The following is a 27,616-nucleotide window of genomic DNA, read 5'->3' on the forward strand; positions in this document are numbered from 1 at the left end:
TTTGCATGAGCACTTTTTTCTATTTTGCCTTTTTTAGATTATAAACCTGTGGGCCAGGCCTGTATTAAGTTTTAATTATGTTCCATACCCAGCTTTGCATGCTCTGCAATAATGCTATTTGATACTTGGATTCAATTCAGTGCTGTAATAATTATATTATTCACCCACCCACACGCATACACCCAGTGACTTACCTTGTGCTGACTGTACAATGAAGCACATGGGTTGCCCAAAGGGTGTCAAAGCACAACTTTTATGTGCGTAAGAGGGCACATTTTCATATGTTTTCCCTCCAAACGTAAGTGCTTCACTCGAGAACAGACTGGAATTTGGTAAAAGCAAACCATGCAATATTTCCAACACGTATTTTAAATATTGGTCCCTTTTAGTCTCTGCATTGGGTATGACTGCAAACTCACATTGTTATTTTCATTTCCTACTTACTCACCAACTACTAGGCATTGGGGGGACAAGCCATGCTATGACAGAAAGCAAACCTTTGAAAATGGTGTGTGTGTTTAAAAACCTACATGAAATGCACGCCTTTCAAAGAAAAGAACCAAAAACGCTTGGGTAGGCACTGAAGGCAGTGTTATCTTGTTTTCGGATAACATTTTTTGCCAAGAAAATATTTAAATTGTGTAACAAGCTGCACATCTATATCAACAAATAGTAGCATTTTTAAACTTTTTAGATTTCTATTCAATGTACAGCCCTTTAAAAGGAGGAGGAGGAGGGGGTGGTGGAAGGGGCAGATTGATGCTATTATTGAGCTGCCCATAAAGAACGTCCTGCTAACACCCTTTCAGCACATCCCCACATGTACCTAATCTGAACATAAAAGGGTGGGATTAAAACTGCCAAGATAAAAACTGCCTGCAGTTTCAAGCTTCAGTGGTGGTGGTTTAAATCCTTGGTTACTTGCATCCTTCAAAAATGTGAAATGCTAAGAATTCCCACTCACCTCCAAGTTACAAACAGGATCATACAGATCATCCACACCTGCAAGCTCACCATGCAGTGCAGGATCTTGAATGTCATCTTAAAAAAACAAATAAATCAAGTTTCTAGCCCTTGAAGATAAAGAAAAATGGAAGGGATACAGGCAGTTGCTTCTGAAAGGAAACTAAAACTCTCAAGCAGAGATTCCATTGGGTAAGAGGATATTGTATTTCAGCAGAGATTTTGTACATGCAACTTATATTTCCCATATGTGGTAGATTCTGTAGTGTACCAACGAAAGCGTCATACTGTAGCATACAGTCCAAAGCTGATTTGCAACCATGGGCAGGCTTGCTCCAGATGTAAAATTGTGTCATGGGAAAGAAGATATGGGAAGAAAAGATAATAATGCATGCAACCCCATTGCCTGATCCCAATCTCTTAACCTTGGTTAAGAGTTTGTGAATGTTGTATCTGAACAAATCTATAGTAGTTAAACTGAAGCTTGCATTTCTGAAAGTAAACTGATATAAAACAGACACGTTCATACATCAAATTTCAAAAGAAAAATATTTTCCTTTTAACACCACTTATGGCAAACTATATTATACATAAATGCATAGCCTTGACTCTTTTGCTATTTGCTATTATTCTTATTACAATTACTATAGCGCTGATGATTTAATAGCGCTTCCCATCCCCCAAGTAATTTCGTATTATTTTTCTGGCAGTCAAATATTCTTCACAAAAAGAACTAGAAGATTAAGAGTAATTAGTGTAACTTTTCTTACTGACAGAAAAGCACTGAAAGGAGAGATCAAGACATATTTCAAGATTCAGCAACTGTTTTTCCAGGTTAGTAGCATTGAAAATATTTCGCAAGAATGGGAAGTTAGAAAGAAGGACCACAGAAGAATTATATATAGAATGAAGCCCACATAAAGAAGATTCTATTAATTTTGCTATTGACAAATCTCACAGCAGTTATCACATGGTGGACTTGAGGGTAGAAGAAAGCCATGTTAGATGCCAAACCGGGGAGAAAGAAAATTTATTAAAGGAGCTCAGGTCGGCATACATAAGAGTTGCCACAGTTTTATTTTCACTAGAAGTTTCTGGGGAAGGTTTGTTCACACAGGATGCTAAGTCGTGGTTTGTTTAGCTTCACTGCAATTATTTATATGTCCAAACCAAGCTCACAAAATACAGTTTTGAATATGACCAACAAACCATGGCTTGAAGTTGGCTTACAAATCTGAGCTTGTCTTAATCATGGTTCCTTTTTAGGTCTGAAATGGTACTCTAATTTGTTTCAGTGTCCCAGTTCAAATGCTCACTGGCTGTACCTGGATGAGTCACAAAATGTAAGAAAACAAAACCAATACAGTGGTACCTCGGGTTACATATACTTCAGGTTACAGACTCCGCTAACCCAGAAATAGTACCTCAGGTTAAGAACTTTGCTTCAGGATGAGAACAGAAATCGTGCTCCGGCAGCGCGGTGGCAGCGGGAGGCCCCATTAGCTAAAGTGGTGCTTCAGGTTAAGAACAGTTTCAGGTTAAGAACACACCTCTGGAACGAATTAAGTTCTTAACCCGAGGCACCACTGTATTACAAAAACAACTTGCAGTTACTTTGCTCACCTGCAATGTTGATCCTCTTTTGTTCAATAGATCGTGATTAAAATAAACCATGGCTTAGTGTTGTGTGCAAACGCGGCCAGTTACTTCTTCACACATAGCATCAAACAACAGTTTAACATTATTTATTAAGAGATTTCTATACCACCCTTCAACAAAAAAGGTCAGAAGCAATTTACCCCAAAAAAGTAATATAAAACATATTAAATGAAAGCGTTAAAATAATTCTCAGAATTTATATAAATAGCATAATCAAAAACACCCCCAAAAATGACTTAACTGTCAACCACTAAAAGCTGGCAAAAATGGTGTGCTTTTTACCCAATATCTGAAAGAATACAGAGTCGGGGCAAGATGCAAGTCAATGGGGGTGCCATTCCAGTGTCACAGATCCAACACCAAAAATGCTCTTCCGCAGGTCCCTGGACTATACACCTCCTTTAACACAGCAACCACCATGAAAGCCTCTCCCACTGATCAACCAACACAGGTAGGGTGGTACAGAAGAAAGCATTATCTCATACATTTGGATCCAGGCCATTCAACATAAGCACCCTGAGCTGGGCCTAGAAGGTAACTGACAACTAGTGCAGATGTTTAGTAACAGGAGTTGTGGTCGACTGGCCCACTGCCATTGACACCAACTGCATTCCACACTAGTTGCAACTTTTGGATTAATTTCAAGGGCAGACCCATTTAAAGTGCATTACAGTAGTCCATCCTGGAGGTTACTAGAGAACATGGTCGAGACCCCTTCATGGACAATCTTTGGATTCACGAGCTCCTTTCTTTTATTCCATTAACCTTCTCCTGCCATTAAGAATTCAGCACGTTAACAGATGAGGGTGGCAGTAGGGAAGAGCATGCTCGCTCACTCTACCCGCATTGCCATTTCAACCACCTACCAACTTGTAAATGGATGAAATAGGGAGCCTTTTCATGTTTTCAAGTTTACTGTTCTTGTTCTGTATATTCTTCGTATCTAAAATAAATAAAGGGTATGTGAATGAACCCCGTGTTTGTGCTCTGCCTGCCCTCTTTCCTCCCCTCACATATTGTGACTTCGCCTCACTTTTGGTTTAGCGGCAAGCCAACATTCGCCATTACATGGATCCCAAACAGTTTCTTGCTTGTGAACATGAAGAATTGTTCATATGACTGGTGCTTCCTTAATTTCATTTCCTATTAATTATGTACCCTGTTTCTCTCTCAAACTGAAGCCCATGGTGGCTAAACAGCAACACACTGAAAGAAATACAATATGGAAAATAATATGAAAGGTTATTTAAACTTTTTTAAAAATGAAAATCTAGGTCTAACAGCAAGTCTGTTACCAGTGTTTTAAAAGAGTATAGCCCCTGTAGACATGGAACTGTTGTTGTGAATCGAATAAATCTTCCAGGAGGACGTGGGCTCCCCTATTTGCATATATATTCCCTCCTTGGATCGCAGGCTAAGAGCTTGGTTACCAAATGTGACAAGGCAACAAATTCTCTTTGCATAATCATGGCTCACAAATGCCCACAGCTCTTTCGAGATAGTCCCATATGAAGAAGTGTCCATGTTTACATAGGATTGCAGCATTTCCAGATATCTTCACAGTTCCTAAAAATTCCACAGTGATCAGAAGGTGCACTGCAATCCCATATAGAGGTGTGCTTTTAATTCACATATTCTTGCATCCACATTGTTGAAAGCAAGAATCTGAGACTGATACACTGTCAACAAAAGGTTTGCACGTACAAAACAATCCTTAGTGACCTAATCCAGAAATATAACTGTAATGGATTTTCAGAATAAAGGTGGGCCTATGACATGTGACACTCATTCTTTCCTTCCAAAAAAGACTTTTATTGATACTCTCTTAGGAAAAAAAGAGAACAAATCACTACTGTATAATATAAGAAAGGTTACATACTAAGCAATATTTATGAACACCGTTTGCCTTTTCTTTCAAATACAGGTTTTTACCAGAATAATTAAATAAATGAGCAGTATAACATACAGAGAAAATGTATGTTATACATTCCATACAATGTTTGGAAGCTAAAGCCAGTTTGACTTGTTTGGGCTGTGTTTTATGCTCTCCAGATCCAGGCCACATTGTCTGTCACCCACTACCAATGTGCTGGGAGGGCTACACATAGAACCAACTTCATAAGTACAATTCAACTTCTTCTCTTTTCATTGAACCACTGCCAAACTTGCCTGGAAATAATAGGGCGCCTTTTTAGGTTTCAACCACATTAAGTCTGGTATCTTTCAATGACTCTAAATTAGGAACTGGAATGTCTTCTTGAAACTCCATAATCTATATGCATTTCTGCTACAATAACTCATTACATATTTATATGTTACTTATAAATGCATATATATACACTATGTCATATATGCCCGCAAGCATTGTTGAGGCAAAAAGGGGGAAAGCCATTGACTTGGTTTTGCATAATTAAGACTCCAATAACTCAGCTAAAGCAAGTTACCAGGTTCTTTGCTGTTGAAGAATAAAAACAATGAAACCAAAGCAATTCAGGAGGTTCTATTTAGTACTACATTGAAACTGAATGCAAAATACGGAAAGTGCATGACAAGATCACAAAAAAGTCTTTCTAATGAATGAATAGCCCCCCCACACACACACACATTGAAACACTTTCTTAACTATACTATTGCAAATTCATTATTTGTACAGAGGGACAGGAGAGTAGGCAATCCTAGCAGAGTTCATAAAATGGATTGATACTGCATGCTACAGACACTTAAGACTATGTTGCTGTATCAAGAGAAGTGTACAAGTGTTACTGTTCTGCAAATATTTTGGTTTTCATATAAATCAACAACATAAATTTTAAAAGCTTAGAGAAAAGTTCAATACATCCATAACATTGTGCTTAGCCTATAGTACAACCTGTTCATACTTCAATTGACACCAGAGGCTTTCTCAGAATTTCCTCACCATATGGCAGGTAGGCACACTGGGGGAGGGGAGAAACTTTTCAATTGCAGCACCACATCCCAGACTACCTGGCCCCCTAGTTGGTGACTAGTTGGTCCGCCATGTTCTGAGAACAGGCATTTTGATATAGCATTGGGCAAGGGCTTGGTAAGGTGATAAAATGTGCCTCTTGCCCACTTTTATTTTTGGGTGCTTTGTTTTGGCTGATACAGCTTGCATTGTATTTTGATTTGCTGTAATATTTTGCTGACTTCAATGGATTGTTTTAAAGCAGGAGGGGAGAAGCTGCAGCCCTTCAGATGTTCCTGGACCCCAACTTGCATCAGTCCCGGCTAGAATGACCAGTGATTAGGGGTGATGGAAGTTATACTGCAACATGATTTCAAGGGCCCCAGGCTCCTCATCCCTGTTTTAAAGAAAAGCAAGCAGGATATAACAACAACTCACTAACCATGTAAACAAATAGGCCTTTGCCATACTATTCTGCCTGATCACCACTCCATACCTGCTCTGAGGAATAGGTTGGCCCAGCTGTGCCTCCTTACAAAATAAAAGGTGGGGGGAGGTGGGACACTTCTCAAACCAAAGTGGAGGCTATGCAAGACTATCATAAGAAAGCTCATGTTGAGTTCACAGCTTAATAATATCATAACATGATTGAACAGCAAGAAACAACACTGTAACATGACATCTAATGGGCAGAGAGTTTCACCTATGCAAGTCTTTGGAATTCTTTATCAGATGACAGTTCTGTTTGCACTGTTCAATTAAATCTACCCCATATATGTAAGCATTAAGAATACTGTATATCACTTCAACAAAGCCTGTAAGTTGTTGGTGAAAAAAGTGAGCATAAATAATATTTTAAGAACCCCATAAAAAGCAATGTGCATGTGTATCACTGGCAGTGGGGGATGTTATTTCACAGTCATTTCCCATAGTCAATCTTCTTGGAAACCAGAATTTTGCTAGAAAAAGTAAGACAGAAACAACAGTTTAGAAAGCAATTCAAAGTGGCAACTTAAAAAGCATTCATCTAATGTACCAAACCAAATGTTTGGCTCATGTTTTGACATAAAAACAGTGCCCTCTACTGCACAACTAATGTGCAGCAGTGCCCAGCAAGGGCAATAACATGAAATACCTTTTCAATCAGTGGTAACAGTCACTGTGCCTAGTTTATACTTTTCAGTGATTAGGCTAATTGAATGTACGAACTGTACAACATTGGCTAAGAAAGTAAGCTAACTAACATTTTCTCCTCCGAACTAGTACAGTTTATTCTTTCTGGTAGCAACTACATTTTTGTTGATCGCAAATATACAAAAAACAACAACACCAAAACACACCTAAGGAGTAGCATTGTAGTATTATTGACAGAGAGTTTGGAACTCTGAAATAAAAAGTATATTATACAGCAGAAAAAGCCTAGCTGAGCCATTCATCCACCAGTGAGTCTTTTCTTATGTTAAATACCAATGAGAGTAATGATAAAGATCTAGTCACAAGACACCCTTTATTACTCAAAAGGAAGTGCATGAATTAATCTGTCCACATTGTCCTAAACAATCCTCCTCTAAACATAGATGAGGCACCCTAAAGTTATTGCAGTCAAAGACTTGAGATGCAAATCCAAGTTAGCACCAAATAAAACATTAACCTGTCTTATTTTAAAATTTAACATTTTAAAATGGCAAAAATTTTGTTGTTGATTTAAATGCTCACAACTTGAAAAAGAGTGAAAGGCAGGCAGAAGGAACAAAGAATCTGAAGAGGATTTATTGATTGTCAGACAGATCCAGGGAGGTCTGCTAACATTGGAACACAAATATTTAATCTGATTCTGAAATCTTATCTGCTGCCTTTAAGAAGATTAACATATATTCTCTTGCTGCAGACTATGAATTCTGACTGCCTAACAAAGTGGAAGCGCTTTTTTTTTTTTTTTTTTTTGAAGCTATAGGACCTGCAAGTATGTAAAATACAATTTTACTCAAAAGCAATTGTGCTAATACAGACAAAGAGGCAAGCATGTTGAGGAAAGATGTATCTTAATAGCTTAGAACAGAGCAGTATTCATGTATTCTAACTTCATATGCATTTAGGCTGTACTTACTCTGAATCTAGTCTGGGATACAATGCGTATGCAGAATATTTAAATCGGGTTGAACTATAGATTAGGAATTATATATTTTGTGTGTGTGTATATATGAAAGAAAGAGATAAATTTACATTCTGAGACTTTAAATTAGCAAATAAAAAGAACTCTTAGCTGAATGGTGAAGCAATCCTAAACTGAATTGACAGAAAATAAAGACAGAAGCACTCAATATGCTAAACAACCAAATGCTTGAATAAATGAAACTTGTTGCCTCAAAGAGGCCTTTCCAAACCAGTGTGAGAACAGAGACAGGCACGCAGCCAGACTGCCATAGAGTATCAGCTACATCCCACTCCACATCCTCCATACTGAGGTTTGGGCCAGAAAATCCATTAATTTACAAAAACATTAGGCGTGCTCCTGGCTCTCCACAGCATCCTTCACATTGCCACAAGGGCTTTGTCTAGACTAGGATTTAAGGGTTGCATTAGCTTATCCTAGCATCTAACTCAATCATTGTAAGTATGTATACATTATTCTGTACATTAGACTCTTTTTAAACTCTGGCTGTTGCCACCCCCCTAAAAAAGCACATCAACATTTAAAGCCAAGTTAGTCACAGTAACAGCGAAAGAAAGCAGTGGCCCAATTCTAAGAGCCACTGCAAACATACAGGTCATAGGGAACTTGTGACAAAGGTACAAGCGGTTCCTTGCAGAATGGCCCAGATCCAACTGCAGTGCTGGAACACACCGCTGAAACTAGAGGCAGCTAAGCCACCTTCCTGAGGGCCACCAAGTGAGCAGCCCAAGAACTGTTGTGTTTGATTTGAAGACTTTAAATGGCAACTGGAATCAAACTGCATACAAACGGCTGCCTGTGTTACTTGTAGCCAAAATTCCATGTCAAAACAGGGCTAGGTGTTAATTTATGAGAAAGCTGAACTAAAGAGGTCTTCAAGGTGCATTATGGGTTAATTAGCAACAGGGGCCTGACATCCATTAGTTGTTGCAATGTACTGGAAGTAACAAACACCCAGCACAATTTTTACAGATCTCACTGTATTAAACTTATTTTTTAAAAAAACCTCACTCCACAAATTTGTTGAGAAACATCTTTGTCATCTTTTGGCAACTTTCTGGTTTTTTCACAGCCTGCTGCTATCGAATTACAAGTAATAATCCTGGTCCTTTCTTCAAGTTTTAATACATTTGGAAACTGCTTTCTTTAGACCACATCTTGAATTCTCACACATTTGTTAAATGTATGAAAAATCCTGAGCCATTTTGGGCTCTGTATCACTCACTAAAATTGCCCTCAACTTGCAAAAAGGCCTCTCGTCTTCTTTTTAACCCTAATTCTAATGTCACCAGCAAAATCAGATTTTGTTTGATCTTTTATTTTATTTTTAATGAAATGTTTGAAGAGGTACTAAAAAGTTAAAGTTTAATAGAAGGGATTTGTTGAAGTTATCTCATAATTTATTTATTTATTTATTTATTTAAAAAACCACTTCCTGGAAATGTGAATATTTGGGGGGGGACTTCCGGGTTGGTGCCTCCGGCAATGGCGGATTTCCTCTGACCGGGAGGAATCTGCTCCGCTCTGTGGAAATTTGGGTCTGGCCGCCACGGCGAAGGCGAAGACCCGTAAAAATCACAGGCGGGAGAAGCCTATGAACGTGGGATTCGGCGGGCACCTTTTGTGCCTCCCCTACTTGCGGGGAAACCCAGTTTTGGGGATCTGGAGCGACGTGGGGTGAGTGGCGTGGTGCTTCGAATCGTCTGCTTCTTCCACGGAGCGAAGCCGCATAGCTGTTGCCGGAGAGCATTGACTTTTTCCTGTGGACAATTTGACTCCAAAGTAATTACCCGTGAGTAGAGCTGAGACGGGAGAATCGGATTTTAAACATTTAATTTGGCATCGAAACGGGGAGGTTCAAAACAGGAAGTCCGCCTTCCCTATTTGTAAACAGACTGAGGCAAGGAGGCTGTAGGCTGAAGTCTTGGAAAGCCTTTTGTAAAAGACTAAATTTCCATTGGTAAAGAGCATAAAACCCCCCTTGGAGGCAGGAGAAGAGGGGGGGGAGTTGTGGACTGAGTATGCCTGCAGGAGAGAGTGAAGGGAGTTAAAATAACGCCGCTCTGACCCTGGAAATGGGCTGCCAGTAGGACTGACATTTTGGAATGTCCATTGACAGCACTTAGAATGTTCCTTGACAGCTAGCAAAGTAAGAGAAATACATTGTCTCTATTGTCTCCGGCTGCTTCTAAAAAGGAGTAAAAAGTAACTGAAATCTGAAACTAACTTTGGATTGTATGAGTTGCGTTTAAAGGGGACATTGTCGACTATTATAAATAGAAACTGTTTCCCCCTAGTGGAAGTTTCTGAAATTGGTTACTTTATAAGAGCTGGGCTAGGGGGACTTCCAGCTGCAAGATAAAAACTGTGAGACTCTGAGATTCACCTTGAATCTCTCAAGTGTTATGGTAAATGGAAAGGAAAAAACCAGATGAAATGTCGACAGAAGAGGCCTTAGTGGTCGCATTAGTGAAAATAAACGATTCGCTGGAACAGCTTCACAGGAAAACAGACAACCTGGGACAAAAGGTGAACACCAACACAGAAACCATCCAGAGATTGATACAGGAATTTACCTTGACACGGCAAACTGCGGATGAAGTCAGGGAGAAAACCCTTGCTGCTGAATGTAAAACAATACAACTGGAGTGTGAGAGAGCCCCATCCATTCAAAGGCAACTCGATGAACATAAGTTGACATCTGTTATGATAGAACTTAAAGAAAAGCAGATGAATTTGAGGACCAGAGTGGATGGGAGGGATTGTATCAGGAGGTGGCAGAGGGATGTTTCTGGATTTGTTTGGCAGGGCAGGAAGCCTCGAGTAAAATTTAAGATATTGACGGATGCTAAAGAAGGAGGTGGACCTGCCCTGCCAGACCCCTAAACTTTGTTGTGAACCATCTGCTTTTTGCTGGCTGAGAGAATGGTTGTCTCTTGGAAGCACTGAAGTGTTGGATAATGGCAGATGAAGTTGATGGACTAGATGGAATTGGCGGAAAAGACTGGCAAGATCCGAGACCAGGGAGAAGAGTCGGTGGAAGAAGACTGGGAAAAGTTTAAAGATTATTTATAGAAATATTGTAAAAATTAATGAACGTTAGAAGAATGTTGGAATGAAGTTATATGGCTTCAGTAGAAATGTTATAAGGAATTAAGTATAAATAGATTAATAGAGTATTAAAGGAAAATAAGGTTAAAATGTGTTAAGATAATTATAGGATAGAAAATAGGGGAAGATGGAAAGGAATTGCTGAAATAATTAATAGAAGTGGAATACAAGAAGGGAGGTGTGAGGAGGCCATGGAAATATGTGAAAGAAAGATAAGATATTGGAAGTTTCCCCCCCCCCCTTCTCTTTTGATGTGTTTTTTAATTGTTTTTGTTTTGTTTTGTTAATTTTTATGTAGTGTTTTTGTATTGTAATGTACTGTTTTTTCTTTGTTTTTTCTGCAAGTGTTTAAATTGTTGTAAAAGGAATAAATATTATTATTAAAAAAAAGAAATGTGAATATTTGAAGAAAAACAATAGAACATATCTAATTGTGTACTTCTTACTGCAGTTGAGTCTTCTGTGACTGAAAGGGGGGGGGTAGAGGAGTTTTAAAAATTCTCCCTTTCCTCAGCAGTCACACTCTTCCAAAGGCTGCCCATTCCTCTGGAGATCGTGGCGAGCTCAGAGAATTGCAGAGGGAAGGTAGTTAGGTTAACCAGCCTAAATATATTCTTCTGGTTCTTCTCTATACCAAGATGTTCTGGTAGCATGGAAGACACGGCATTCAAGCACTCCTTGTTAGCTACATACTGTCTCAAGTTACTGGAGAAAAGTTGGAGAGGGCTACTGCAGTCATGGTCCTGCTTGTTAGAACATTCCTATAGGCATATAGTTGGGCAGTGTAGGAAAAAGGTTACTGGATCTTAAAGGCCTACAGTCTGATCCAATATGGCTGTTCCAATGCACTGTAGGACTGGGCACTATCTGGTTTTCAACATCATGATACATCACCAGCTAAACATCGTGATATATTGATATATCACGATGTCTAAAATAAGGATGGAGATATGTAGAGGCTTTGGCTAGCTTCACATTTCCCCCCACATTGGGATTTTGACATAGCACACACACATCATGATTTGCAATATATTTCCAGGTCAAAAATGATGAAACCAATACAATGATATGGACTTGAAACTAGTTTTGGACGATATATCGCCTAGCCCTAACACACATCATGATTTGCGATATATTACCAGGTCAAAAACTATGAAACCAATATTCCGATATGGACTTCAAACCAGTTTTGGACTATATATTGCTATACCACCCAGCCCTAATGCACTGTATATGGGGCTGCCTTTGAAGACTATGGTACTTGAAAATTTCAGTTGGTACAAAACGTGTCAGTCAGATTGTTCTTGAGCCCAGCTCTAACCTAACAGCAGCCCTGCATTCTCTCAACATGCATGAACTCTGCCCCAAATCTGATGCCATTTGGACCTTGCAACAAATCACTCCTCACAATACAACCCACTGCTTTTGCCTTTAGATATTGTCCTATCCTGACCAATTCCTAATCCTGTATTCAACTCTGATCCATACTTGAGATAAAACATAAAGATATACATATAATTACATATTACTGTACCTCTGTCTCTTGTCAACCCACAGTATAGTTTTGGTCCATGACTGTAAACGCCTTGGAAAATTCTAACAGAACTCATTAGTGAGGGGTGGGGAGTATATAAAACACTACTCTGCTCATATTTCAGCTTTCACTAGTAACCACTTGACCTCAGAGAATCTAAGAAGACGAACGGCAAAAGGAAACCACTATACAAACCTGAAACTAAAACAGACAGAAGAGGGAAAGAGGATGTAATATATGCCAAAAAGAAAACATGGCCAAACAAAAGCTTTAAATCCAGCCAGTAAAGAATGTTTTTTTAAGTGGCTTTTACAATACTCCAGTTCGGCAATGTTTACATAGGAAAGTTCTTGAAAAGGGGAAACTGTCAAATATCATTAGATTGGTAAAATTATACATCTCAAGTTTACTGCCGCAACCCTCATTTTTCCATACTTCTTGCCAATTTTTGGCTTTTAAGACTTCACCGCATCTTCCGAGAATCTATTCTGAATTAAAATATATACTTTGTACAGAAATATCTGAACTCTAAGCTAAATAGGAAAAGGAAAAGACAAGAAAATGATGAGTTCTGTAGACAAGCATTGTAAGAAAAAGCTGAGCATCCTTTAATGAATGAGCCAGATGTCCCAGCACTCCGGTCCTAACTCAATTTAAGGGCAGCCTGAAAATTTGCTAAATAAATTTTACTTTAAAAGAAACAGTGTTTGAATGATTGAGTTTTAGATTTAAATATTTAGATTTTGATTAGATCCTTATGCTGCCCTTTAAGATTACAGCTGTACTAGATATTGAGTTCCATCTTAGCTCATGAATAGGGAAATGAAAACAGCCAAACACAAGTCAGACCATTTTTCCATCTGCTCCAGTTGCAAAGCATATTTTGGCCAGTAAGTTACAGTACCTTCCATCCCATAATTATCTACTCTTGACTGGCAGTGGCCTTTCAGTGTCATCAGCACTCGTCATAGCTCTGGCAAGGAGCACATCACAGAGATTTTCAGCTTGAACAATTACATAGTCTAAGAGGTGCCAGTGGTGTGGCCAAGGGTGCCTCTATGAGGTTTTAAATTTATTTTTGTTGAAGGTGTGTGTTGGTAATAATGAGGTTATGCGCTGCACATATTGTCAAAAGTAAGATTCCATTCTGGTTGCTGTTGCCAATTCCTTCTTTCCCAATAGTCCCAGGCCATAGATCAAAATCTTGCCCAACTCTTGCATTAAAATCACCCAGGAGGATAATTTTATCTGATAGGATGGCATCCAGCTGAGACTAATTTTTTTCTTTAATGTCTTCATCGGCATCCAGTGTTTGTGCATGAGCGCTTAGAATAGCAGCCTGTTGGTTTTTGGTGAGTTTTATTTGAAGGGTTGAAATGCCAGTAGGGACTCCTGACGAGAGCTTCACAAGATCATTTTTGATAGCAAAACCTACTCCATGTATTTGATGTTCTTGTTCAGGTAGACCTTTCCAGAAGAATGTGTAGCCTCCTTTTTATTCGTTGCAACTCCCTTGCAATGATGGCGATCCTGAGCTCGGAACACTCAGTATATGTGTTATCCAACAAAGTCCGTATATTCCTTGTTCCAAAGTGCAATTGTCTTTTACAACTGCTGGGTGCCGCAGTAATCCAGTCAGCGAAAAAGGGAGGCAGACTATGTTTAGGGGAACTTCTCTACCCCCCCCTTTCATGGTGAGCAGAGTGTATAGGACTGCTCAGCTGCCGAGCTACACAACTGCCTCATTCCTTGAGTCAGAACGAGTGAATCTGTATCCACCGCCCACAGGCTGGTTCACTACTAGGGGCTTCCAGATTCCATGGTCTTGCCCCTGTTACCATTTGCCGATCGCCATGGGACTTTTTTGGGTTTGGGGTGGATTTTTGGAAGACGCCTGTACATGAATTTGTTTTGTGTGTGTAGATCAGTGCACGCTGACCAATGCACAGTCTTCACAGTTAGACTCTATTCCGATGGCATGAGTATCACAACGACTGGTAGATTCCTATCTGCTGCAGCCTTCATCTGCCGTCACAGCCAATGTAATATACTGCTTGTTATTTTCTGCCTGTTCTGTCGTTGAGGACTTCTTGGATCATTCTTTGTCTAGCTCCTCCCCTTTGACCGTACCGCCTTGGGTGACCCTGCTGGGAGTACGAGACTCCAGGTGGCTTTGCTCACAAGGGTCATAGGAACGTGCAAGCCCACTCACCACGACAAGGCGATGATCCTGCAAGCAAGTGTATGTATATGTATGACTTGCTTGCCTGCCCTTCACTGTAAAGTCCCGACTGCCAGGGCACGTTACAGTATTACACAGTTAGGATTGCTCTGAACATAATTTTAGAAAGAAATGTTAAAATTCTCTTTTAACGTTATAACCAGAAACCCACTCAAGAACACCACAAGAGCCACTTACTTAGTAACAGTATGCTAGATAGATTTTCACAATAATTAGCAAAATAATCACCTACTGGTCAGCCTTATCTAAAAGAGTGGATAAGATGGGTAACCTTGGTTAATCACAGGTTTGCCTAAACCAGTATTTATTACAGAAGAAGAAATACAGGCTGGCTTTGAGATATATATTATTTAGCTTTTTAATACTGTATGTTATTTTATTTTGCAGAAATCAGGGTTTCCTTTACAAAATGTTTCATACAACCATTATTTCTTTGTTTATACTGACCTCTAGTGGTATAAAGTAGTATACAATAATTTTATATGTCCCAGAGGTGAAATGCAATATTGAAGAAATTGCCATAACCAAACCAATGAGTCCTTCAGCTGTTCACGTTGGCCAAGGAGGTCACACCCTATGAAGGACAAAGCATATTGACACAGATAATACTCAGAATCCCCCACTGGGTTTATGAATTAATACCTTACTGTTCATTAATAGACAGGTAAATTCTGTTTTCACACGTTAAGCTTATAATTAAAATGTGCCATTATAAACATGTAATTAAAAATGTCCGGGAGTTATTAGATAATGTGGAAATGTTTGCAGAAATATTTGGCTGAAACTCCGGCTCCTACATGTTAAATGCCCTTCCTATTTGATTTGATTTTTTAAAATTTATATACCTCTTAATATACTAAAAAATATCTCTAAACTGCGCACAGAAAACTGAAGCAACAACAGACAACTTAAACAAAATATTACAAAAATACACAATTACATATAAAAATGTTACATTAATACAAAGATACTAATATATATAAATCAATATAAATTCATTCTTCTTCTGATGCACACTCCCTCTCAGCCTCCAGGTTCTCACCCAGGGTCCAAACAAACTCTCACCTCACCCACAAAAGTATCACAAGAAGAAGAGTTCCTGGAACTCTAGTCTAGTCTCTCACTCTAGACTTGCTTTTCATGGGCAGGCCCAAGGTGAGGGATACTTCCTCAGCCTCCCCACAGCTGTCTCCACACCCAGTTCCAGGTGCAGAAGGTTTGTTGAGCTTCCCGGGGGTCCAAAGGATGGGAAAAGGGTGCCCCTCCAATCACAACTCTTTCTTCAACCTCAATCCTCTCTCCTCGTCCTCCATCCAATACATATCCTATTAAGTAGTAGATAGGTAGCCGTGTTGGTCTGCCATAGTCAAAATAAAAAAATTTTCTTCCAGTAGCACCTTAAAGACCAACTAAGTTAGTTCTTGGTATGAGCTTTCGTGTGCATGCACACTTCTTCAGATCTGAAGAAGTGTGCATGCACACGAAAGCTCATACCAAGAACTAACTTAGTTGGTCTTTAAGGTGCTACTGGAAGAAAATTTTTTTATATCCTATTAAAAATGTGAACGAGACAACTGGGTGTAATTCGGTATTGGTGGAATGACAGCAATGGAACAACAGGAGTAAAATCACTAGTAAATTTCCCATGTGGGGTTCAGCTTACAGATGAGCAGAGTGCCATTGACTAATTTAATGTATGTACAGAGGGTACCAAAATAAAAATGAAGTCCTTGCACTTTAACTGCTTTCAAGTACAGCACATTGAAACATAGTCCATCCTTCCATTCCAAAATTTACCACAGCTTTGGTCACAGGGGGTCAGGGCACAGGAGTGTTTCACAAGAGGAAGACGAAGGGTCAAAAGATGGGCAACAGTAGGAAACAACTTTAGCAGTTCATTTCCCTTCTAAAAGAATGACAGTTATTTCCTCTTTCCATGAGGGAAAAGGTGGATTAAAACAAACACATTGTAAGAAATAAAAGGGAGTGAACATCCTCATACTAAATACATTCAGCTGAAGCAAAACCCATTTAAATTCAATAGCTTTTTACTGTGCAAAACATTTTATGGCATACACAAACCCTGTATCAGTCTTTTGCCCTAAAAACAGAATGAAAAAGGAGCCAGCTTCTAAAAAGTTTCTCTGCACAGTTTTTTGGAATATCCCCCCACACACACACACACACTAGGTGCAACGGTATGACAGATCCACTAGATACAGCTTGCATGTGTTGTGCTTCCTGAGAGGAACTAGGAAGAGGTAGGGGCAATATTCACTTTCCTCTGGCTTGAGGAGAGGGAAGCTACTGAGAGCTGTGAAACCGTTACTTAAATAATACTTTTAGGTTGGGTTTAGAAAGTTTGTTTGATACTGTAAGCAATTCCAGAACCTTTAAATACAGGCAACCAGGCAAGTAGCTATTAACTAGTCTGGCATACTGCAAAGTAATAATTAGTGTTTATAAGTCATGCTTAAAAGCATAAAAAGCACCTTGTATACCTTAGCTCAGCAATCCTTAAGGCAGTCACGGAAAACAGACCAGTACTATCCCCTAGGGCAGATTCTCTCATATCAAGCTGAGAGAACAATACGCTTGCCACTACAGCCCACACTTAATTTAGGTACCATAAAGAATTGCTAATATCTCAGCACCTTGGGAGGATGTGTCACCAATGGCGAGACCACTGCTAGCCTCAGCATTTGAGCTACGGTGGACTCCCAGCAATTAAAATTGTGGGGACCAGAAGCCACATTTCCATGGAACACTGTCTTCTTACAATCTATGGGATATGTTTAAGTTGTCGTGGCCTGAAGAGGCCAACTCCACACCCTCTTGGTCCCTTACCAATTACAGTTGGCAAAATCTAGAAGGAAGATATTGATTGGATGGCTAATGCTTCACTATGCGAGGGACTTATAGCTACCATCTTGAAAGACACAGTGGCGTGGCCTTTTCTTAACAGGCCCTCCCTGGACCCGGAGGGTACAGAAAATGCCAGTCCCCAGTATTCACTTTCCTGATCATGTGGAGCCTCTGCACAGCTCATGCACTGGGGTTTCTTTACAGTCAACAAAGTGCCACACTGAGGAAGAGGACACAACATCAGGGGCAATGTTAAAAGTGTGGCCCTGCTCCAAAATAAATATGCCCTACATGTGAGTAACACAGGAACAGAGGTTTTGTCCCAATTACAATGGCACCTGGCTGGGGGGGACTAGGGCTATCCCTGGGTGTGTGGGTAATGAATGGGTGATGACCCCAGCCCAACTACTTTTGGGAGGGGGGTGCTTGGTGCCCAGCTGTCTTCCACCCACCCAGTGAGGTTTTTCACCTCCTCAATGCCTAGAGCAGGGAGGCAGGTGCCAGAAGACCTTGCTGGCACTGCCATTGCTAAAGCAACAGGAAAATAAGGAGGAGCATGCCACTACCAGGAGCAGGAGTGGATGAAGGAAAGGTGTGGGGAACACGGTGTGATTTGTCCTGGCTCCACATCCCCCTAGCTCTAGCCCAGGGAAAGGGATAAGTGTTTGTATTTTCAGATCACGGTACACTGCCCCCCTTCTTCACCGAACGGTTCAGGTCTTCTTGAAACTGATCTTGGCTAAGTAATATAGGGTAGGATCTTCCACACAAAGGATGGTTCTTCATTAGACAGGCTCATACAGTTGTTATGGACCAGAAAAGGAAAGCACACATTTTTACAGCCTGCTATATACAGTTGTACCTTGGAAGTTGAATGGAATCCATTCCAGAAGTCTGACTTCCAAAACGTTCAGAAACCAAAGAACGGCTTCCGATTGGCTGCAGGAAGCTCCTGCAGTCAACTGGAAGCTGCAGAAGCCCCACCGGACATTCGGGTTCCAAAACAACGTTTGCAAACCAGAAGAATCACTTCCGGGTTTGCGGTGTTCGGGAGCCAAAACATCCGAGTTCCAAGGCGTTCGGGATCCAAGGTACGACTGTATTGTGTTGCTAGCATATTGTGTTCTATTTAATGGATAACTTTCCCCTTACTCAAAAAACTTATATATTGAGGGGGCACCTACCCATAGCAATTTGTGTCAGAGGAGCTTTGCACGAAAATACGACTTTCATGTCAGAATCCTTTACATTTACATGAACTCACTTTGCATGTCCCAAAAAAGAAGATGGGCGATCTTCATGTACTTTGTATCACAAGCCTAAAGAACTTGAAAAACCAAATAGCAAACAAATATCAGTGTTTGCTGTTGGATGGATGGTTGGACAAGAATTGAATTATTTATTGCTTCCTGAAATTATTATCAAATCCACACCCTTTCCTCTTAATTAGGACAAGTTACACCCTTTCATTTCCTTGGGAACATATTTTTTTTCTGCAGCCAAGACTAGTTTCCTTCCTGTGATTTACACACACACAAACCAGACAGGGGAAGTTTCTAGTTTTTACTTGCACTGAAAACCCCAAGTTTTCCATGAAATGTGTCTCACAGGCAAAGGCTTTTTAATTATTCCCTGCTCTCAATGAAAAAACTAACATTTAGCAAGACCATAGAACTGTTACCACATTCAAAGTGGCCCTAACTATATGAAATAACCTGTGAAAGATACTATATTATGCCTTATGCATAGAGAGAATCTGACACACATCAAGCCAAGTAATATATTGTCTAACTCCGGCTGAGTAGATGAAAAGAGCCCCAGGCCTCTGTTCAAATAATTACAAAAGCTTTAGTCTCCTAGAATGTGGCCCTGATTTGCATATTTACATAAATATGACCTCATTCCAAATCAATCTTTGGACTTCTTCATTATTACAGCCTTACTCAAAATTGGCAGAAAGCCAGTGTTGTGATCCTTGGGCACAGGCAATCTATTTTTCATTTTCTCTCAGTAAACACACATGACTTCTTGATAACTTAAGGATACTAAAACTTTTGCCTAATAATCAGGCCCCCTAACAGGTCCAGGAAGGCCCAGGTCACATCTAGCTTTTGAAACTCCCTAGCCATAATAAAAATTGAAATGACAAGACCTAAAAACAACATAAGGCACCAAAAATAGATTGAGAAATAATCTGAATATACATTTTCTTATTTAATAAATGCTTTTGTAGCAAACATTTGGGTCGTATGTGCATAAAAAAGAAGTTGCAAAACTTATCAAGTGCTGAAAAAATAAATTTGAAGACCCCTTTTATCCTGAGACCCTGGGACAAAATGGCTCTCCTACCCCACCCCCACTGCCCCTACTAATAATCTTTTGAATGAATACTCTCATCCATGTTTTCCATTACTTTTAAGCTGCTAATCAGGACAAGGCTGGTCTTAGCAACTCTTGTCTAAATCCCACTTTGCATATCTATACTGCTTTGCACCTAAAGATCTCACTGTGACTTGCAAACAATGAATCACAGGAAACCACTGATTTTTAACCAGAAAAATCTGCCTGTGAGGTTTGTAAGCAACAGTCTCTAGGAATGAAAGAATGAAACCATGGTGAATTAAATTAGAATATAAGTGAAAGAGGCAAGACATATTGAGCACTACAACCTCAAACAACTCAATTAGCAAACACAGGAGCGGTATTTAAAATTTGTCATTCTGCCCATGTAACTTTAGGAGACAACCCACCCACCCCAAAAAAAAATCCAGTAAGATGACCAGATTTCTGTTACCAAACATTTCCAGATAAAAAGCAATACCTTTATTAGAACCAACTAAAATATCACATAGTTCTGAGAAGCTTTCTAATTCTCCATAAATCTTTTTCAAACTACCCTGGTCCATGAACCCAATTTTTCAGGGAAAAACATGCTCATTTCAAAATGGCACTGCTAGGCTAGGCTAATGAGATTATTTCTAAAAGGAAAAAAGGGGGATGATCACCTATGTACCCAAACGGCTTCTACCAGATTTGTCCCGTGATGTGTGAAGTAACTTTAGCCACAGCACAAATACCATGGTTTGAGCTTAGTTTTATCATGATTTTCATGCTTGTAATAATTGTTTTTATTGCTGCTAATATTATGGCTTTTGTAACAATTCTAAAGCACTTCAGATACAGTGGTACCTCGGGTTAAGGACTTAATTCATTCTGGAGGTCCTTTCTTAACCTGAAACTGTTCTTAACCTGAAGCACCACTTTAGCTAATGGGGCCTCGTGCCGCCACCACACGATTTCTGTTCTCATCCTGAAGCAAAGTTCTTAACCCGAGGTACTATTTCTGGGTTAGCGAAGTCTGTAACCTGAAGTGTCTGTAACCCAAGGTACCACTGTACTATTCTACAGGCAAAGAATGCAACACCTTTTTAAAATTAAACAGACGGAGTTTTTTTGCACTTGGTAGTAGAAATAAGTGCAGTAAATGATGGCAAAATGGAAGTTGACCGTGGACTAAAAAGGGTTACATACGCTTCAGGTTACATACACTTCAGGTTACAGACTCCGCTAACCCAGAAATAGTACCTCGGGTTAAGAACTTTGCTTCAGGATGAGAACAGAAATCGTGCTCCGGGGGCGCAGCAGCAGCAGCGGGAGGCCCCATTAGCTAAAGTGGTGCTTCAGGTTAAGTACAGTTTCAGGTTAAGAACGGGCCTCTGGAACGAATTAAGTACTTAACCCGAGGTACCACTGTACAGTAATGCAAACACCTGCAACCAGCTCACCTGAAGGGAAGCAGTAGCAGCTGAAACTCCTCACTGTGCTGCTCTCCAAGTCTAACATTCATTGTAGCTGCATACCTCGGAGCTTTCTCACATACTGAACAAAGATCATTTTCGGAGATAACCTCTAGAATCTATGCAAAAAGTACAGCACAAAAAGCCTGGAGATTTCTTTAAAACGTCTCTGTTATTTTCTAACTCATTTTCCTGTCAGCCATGACCAAATATTCAACCCTATTTAAGTGGCATATTTATGACACTTCATTCTTCACAAAAATTATCATCTCATAATTGTCATGTACAATTGTGTGTCAAGGGGTGATTTACTTTTAGATATACTCACATGTATGGCTTGGACCCAAACCAGCTGGGGTTTTTTTCCACCATTGCTAATAAAACATAGAGGTGTGGTTGCCAGTTTGTTTCTTGGCCCAGTTAAAAATGCTCAGCCCATTGCTTAAAAGGCCTAATTGATAGGCCCCAAATATGATTAAGAGACCACCTTTCCCCCTACAGAACCTCTCAGGATCAGCAGAAGGAGTTCTCTTGGTAGCTTCACTGAACTCAGAAGTTCAGGGTGGTGATGGCCCAAGAGACTACTCCTCTCTTCTCACTTCAATCTAATCCTGCCTCTGGTTTATTAACAGACATTATTAAGGCAAAGGTTCCCAAATTTAGACCTAACAAGGAACTCTGGCATAATTCAAGATCTCTGCAATGAAGCCCACAAGATGGAAGGAGGCAAAGGAGAAACACATGGCTTAATTAAAAAAAATCTATGGCGAGGTGAGGGCTGTTGTTTTGTTTGTTACCATGTTGTGTATTTTTGTGTTTTTATTTTTGCCCTGTGATCCTTGGATGAAGGGCTGTATAGGAATTTAATAAATAATAAAATAATAATGGCCACAGCACTCAGACATAACTTCATAAACTATTATTTATAGAGCCAAATGATAGTCTGAATGTGGCCTTTGAATAAGCCAGTGTTTCCCAACCTTTTTTGGGCAAAGGCACACTTGTTTGATGAAAAAAATCTCGAGGCACACCACCATTACAGCCCCGTGACGTCAGCGCGCAGCGTCACGCCGGGAGGGACGCACGAAAGTGTAAGTTTCAATTTTTTTCCCTCCCCCTTGCCGGGGAACCTCCAAGCTTTGGGGATGGGGGGGGAGGAGGCAGCAAAGCGAGGCAGGAAGGAGAGCGCGGCTTGGCTGGGTGAGCTTTGGCAGGGGCAGGGAATGAGAGCCGCGAGGCGGGCGCTGCGGACGGAGGCGCTGCCCGCCGAGCTCGCAGGCAGCCAGGCAGGCAGACGGCGAGAGCCCCGCGCTGGGCGGCCTCTCCTCGCCGCCGCCGCCCCGCCTCTCGCCGCCCGACTCGCCCGCCTCCCTCCAGGCAACATCTCGCGGCACACCAGGCAACATCTCGCGGCACACTAGTGTGCTGCGGAACAGTGGTTGGGAAACACTGGAATAAGCAACCAACACTGTCCACGATAGTGATCTGGATTTTAAGATGGTCCTCTTCCAGTTTCCATAGCAACGTTCAGAAGCAGAACTTTCCACACCCAAAAGGTGTGTTCTTTTTAAAGGTGACACAAAATTTGATAGTTTCATCAGTAACACAGAGTTCCACACACAGCATCTCTGTAATCATTATATGAGCCCTGTTAGATAGGCCAATATTATTAGCCAAGATATAGTGGTTTGCATAAAGCCATCCTTCTAGAGAGTTTGCAACAGCTGTGGAACTTGAACCAAACATATTTTTTACATCTTGAAGTTTTTGTATGCATAACTTTCTGATAAATAAAACTGGTGCTTTTACACACTGTGGATGTAACTCACAGGGGTCAGCAACCTTTTTCAACCATGGGCCAGTTCACTGTCCCTCAGACCATGTGGTGGGCTGGACTATTTTGGGGGGGGAGGGGGAGAATGAACAAATTCCTATGCCCCACAAATAACCCAGAGATGCATTTTAAATAAAAGGACACATTCTACTCATGTAAAAACATGCTGATTCCCAGAACATTCACAGGCCGGATTGAGAAGGTGATTGGGCCACATCCGGCCCCCGGGCCTTAGGTTGCCTACCCCTGTGCTCAGGTAAAAAGGAATGCATTTCTAAAATTACATATTTCATCAAGTAGCTTCTTGATTAGTAAGTTGCAGCTTTACCAAGAGCTTTGTAATGAGATAACTCCTCATAGGTGAGTTTGTTTTTCTTTATACAACAGTTGCACAACTCAATAGGTTCACTCACTTCTTTTTGAAACAACAGCATAACTGGGAGTAGCTGTGCCTGTAAAAAAGAGACAGAAAGCGATACAAAACAATGCTCTGGCTGGCATACCAGTGCACTGACCCCATGAAACCGGACTATACAGAAATTAAGCTGCAGCACAACTGAACTAGCACATCAACATTCTCCAGATCTTTTAGAAAGATTAGAGTGCAAATATTTACACCAACCCCGCTCCTATCCTCCCCACAGAAGTTAAACAGTCGAGAGCAGTTTTAATAGCTGACTAGCTCCAGGGTAATCTGCTTACCTGTGTCATATCAATATACAATGCCTCACACAAAGTTTTCCTCGGCTTCTCCTAACAGATCTACCACACAACGTATATACTCAAGTTTCTCTTACTTGTAAGCAACCGGACATAAAACATAATTATTGTTAGGATATAGACTTGCCCTTCCCTAGGGTTTAACATAGGAAACCATTTACTTCAATTAGAATTTTATTTGATCCCATAAGTTCACACATGTATAAAATTATCTCATCTCTCAGCAGTTTCCCACCCCCAGCCATCATGGTTGAATGTAGTTTGCTACATCAATTCAGTATATTTTCTGTAAGTCCGATATTGTAACAAGGGCATTATTTCATTTATTTAGAAGTTTATCCACTCAAAAAAGAAGACATATTTGTTTTTCAAACTTCTATTCCCCCCCCCAAAAAAACCCTTTACTTATTATTCTCTTTCATGTCTATTTATTATGTATTGTTATGGATAATTAATAAACCGCTGCTATGACAAAAAATCAAAACAAGTTTTCTTGCTTCTGCCAATGGTGATCAATGACATAGGACTTGGATATGGTAACTCGGTACAATTAGGGGCACATTCAGTCAGCCAGGCAGTCAGCCAGGACGGCCTCGAAGAAAATGGGTCCACCCTTATCAAACAAATTTTAAAGTCTGTCAGTGAAGCTCCCAACACAAAAGAGCAATTCACCTTCATTAATATGTATATGGGTCAACAAAAACATAATTATCAAGCCTGCAATTTAGGGCTGCTGGTTAAAGTGCAAGCGATTTCCACACACAACAACCACCACGCAAAACAATCTTCTAGAGCCCACAGAAACTATGCACAACAACAGGAAATCTGTTCAGTGTGACAGTTAAGAAAAAGACGTTGATGCATGTTGTTATGAACTTCCTAGCAATAAAGACAGCACAGGTGAGTAGTGTTGAGACTGCTCAGCCAGGGGAAATCAATGAAGTTTGCAAGACACATCTTAAGATTGCTGAGGGTGCTCCACCATCAAAGTTTTTCTCCCTTTATTCTTCGGAAAAGGACCAGCCAGCAAATGAGTCATCACACACGGGGCGTGTGGTCTAGGGAGGAGCCCTGGAAAGCAGGATGCAGCCTGTAGGGATGTTATTACCTATTCTTACCTTTAGCAATTTTGTATCTAGGAGAGAGTAAGAAATAGAGTATGTAGGTGCAGTAAAGAAATGTCAGGCATTTATCACCAGCTAACGCCGTAGGTAAGCAGCATTCATTCAAGCAATGACTGTTACTGAATTTTGCTAGTGCTCTTCAGGTGTTAACGATTTATAGGCTGCCAAATCATAGTCGCTAAGAGTGAGAGAGCCATCTTCAAAACTTCACCTCAGCCATGTACGCATTAGAAGTCACTATTCACTTAGCATGCAGACTGGGAATAATAATAATTCTGACCTAGTTTGCAGGGTTGTTGCAGAAACATTACTTAGTCATGAATAATGGTGCCTTTTAATATTATTATGCATTCATAAAACACATTTAATGAATGTTTCATTAATTCGTATTATTAGTAGCAATAGTAAACAATTATTCAAGACTACTAAACCGGAATAAAATGGAACCTTCTTAGAATGCAAACAAACAAACGTGGGAGAGAAGAGGAAAGTCGATTTTACCTTTGCCCAAGAGAAAGCAATATGTGAAAACATATTTAATGGTTTGGCTAGGTAATGTTGCTTTAAGCTACTTTGTTCCTCCTCTTTTCTCCCCCACCTCCAACACCCATTAGTGACTGTGAAGATCCTGACAAATATTTCAGAACAGAGGTATGTCACAATGATTTCACAGCAAGGCACAAAAATGTCCCTTCTGAAAGTAGCTCACAGCTAACAATGCATTAACTTGTCCAGACATTGTTGGCTAATAAGAAAAAGATAGCTTCAAGTGACGGGATCAAAGGGAATATGCCTTGCTTAATGAAATTAGATTTGCCCCTACCAGAGTATTAGAGAGACAGCTGTTGATCCTGGGTTTAGAGAGTCTTAGACTCACTGTCTGGACTTGCAGATATTGTCAAGTATCTACATGGATACTTCCCACAGCATCTGTGGCCAAAGAAACATTAGGATTTGTGAACATTTTCACCTTTAGCTCTTTGTTCACCTGGCATTGAGGCAGGTTTTGTCAAAAGCTGGGGGGGGGAATCCTCAGCCTATCTCTGTGGTTTTTTTACTGCTCAGAAATAGAATACAAAGAAACTGACAGAAATGTAAGTGCATCTACTCCCACAAATGACAAGAAGGACCTACAGATAGTAGCGGTCTCAGAAAATCCTACAGCATTTGACAAACTATGCCTTTATTAAATATTATGCTGAGCTCCACACTAAAAACATTTGCTTTATATTCACAAAATTATGGGTTTGTGGTTGCTCTTGAAAATCGCTTTCGTGTGGCTGGGGCTCCTCCATACAGCAGCTGCGAAGTTTAAGTCTGCTTTTCCATGTGGATCAGCCAAATTGCACTGTGAGTAAGTGAGCGAGCCTCACACATCTGACAGGCTGGCAGTGCTGGCATGGGTACTTGCTGTGCATTCCAGCTCAACCATGTGCAGAAGTGACTGTCAGCAGCAGCCATGTTGTAGAGGTAAACTTCTGAACTGGACCTTAAAGTGCAGTTGTGCTTATCACTGGCCAGTTGCTGTATCACTGGCCTAATGCTACAAGGCTCACACTTGAGCAGAGGTAGTTCAAAGTAACCTTGGAAGTACATTTACAAGGGATAGCAACCACAGCTTCCTCTGTTCTATAGACATGTAATATCCTCTTTCTCTTGATGGCAGCTGCCATTGGACAGTACAACCTCTGACTGCTTTAAGGCCCAGAGAGAGAGAGAGAGAGAGAGAGAGAGAGAGAGAGAGAGAGAGAGAGACTCCAATGGCTAACACAGGATTTCTGCCTTAGTTTGCAAAAAGAGATACAAAATACATGGAGTACATCAGCATCAGCAATGTTTCCTCAACTGGGAAAAAACACTCTGGCATAATGAATTTCCTGTGAAACAGTTGATATGAACCACAATGTTGCATTTTGATCATCCCACAATTTAAATGGAAACATTTTGTAAATAAATAAGTAAATTGTACCCCACCCACCTGACTAGGTTATCCCAGCCACTCTGCGCGGCTTCCAACATACAAAAAAAAAACCTAAAACATTACACATTAAAAGGCTTCCCTATATAGGGCTGCCTTCAGGTGTCTTCTAAGGTTATATAATTACTCAGCTCCTTGACATCTGATGGGAGGGCATTCCACAGGGTGGGTGACACTGCTGAAAAGGCCCTTTGCCTGGTTTCTTCTTTTATCATATTTGCATTTTTTAACTCCTTTAAAGGCTGTTCTTGGAATGCCATTTGACCATTGAAGGACAAGGCATAAACTTCAAAAGTAAACAAACGACTACCAAGTTTTATTTTCTGTTTGCAGGCATTGGGTGCAAGGCTACTTTGAATAGTGCCAAGTGAACTGTGCAGTAACAGCAAAGAGGAGAGCTGCAGCAAGGTGTTCATTGCAATATTTACTGCATCGTGACAGTTTCAATATAGACAGTTCTGAAAAGCTAGCACCGCTCAAAGAAGAAAGATGCAAGAAACAATTGAAATGTCAGGAAGGAAGTCCACATATTGGAAGAAGCAATGGACGTCTCCAAGCCATCTTCTACTGTTCCAATGCCTGGATTTGACAACATCACCCAAGAATATTGCAGACACCATTATGTGCATTTTACAGTGAACTATTCATAGGTAGCTTACTGTATTTGCAAGTATTTAAAGCAAAGCAAGA

General features: G+C 40.3%; 2 protein-coding genes across 4 annotated transcripts in view; both read right to left on the reverse strand.

Moving 5' to 3' along the window:
* STOX2 (storkhead box 2) overlaps positions 1-27,616 on the reverse strand; it is a 133,056-nt gene that overhangs the window by 93,068 nt on the left and 12,372 nt on the right. The window lies entirely within an intron of this gene.
* Positions 1,882-27,616, reverse strand: part of TRAPPC11 (trafficking protein particle complex subunit 11) — a 77,472-nt gene continuing 51,737 nt past the window's right edge. Inside the window, exons 30-31 of one of the 2 annotated variants that reach the window (XR_014011733.1) lie at positions 15,056-15,182; positions 1,882-6,507 (exon numbers count right to left, since the gene is read on the reverse strand). Coding sequence is in view for 1 of the 2 variants with exons in the window: in XM_081208736.1 (XP_081064862.1) it covers positions 6,481-6,507 (27 nt within the window). In the remaining variant the exon portion in view is untranslated. The remainder of the gene's footprint in view (positions 6,508-15,055; positions 15,183-27,616) is intronic. The other variant, XM_081208736.1, reaches the window with a different exon arrangement.

This window comes from Podarcis bocagei (genome assembly GCF_964188305.1).
Source record: "Podarcis bocagei genome assembly, chromosome: 9".
Taxonomy (NCBI): Eukaryota; Metazoa; Chordata; class Lepidosauria; order Squamata; family Lacertidae; genus Podarcis; species Podarcis bocagei.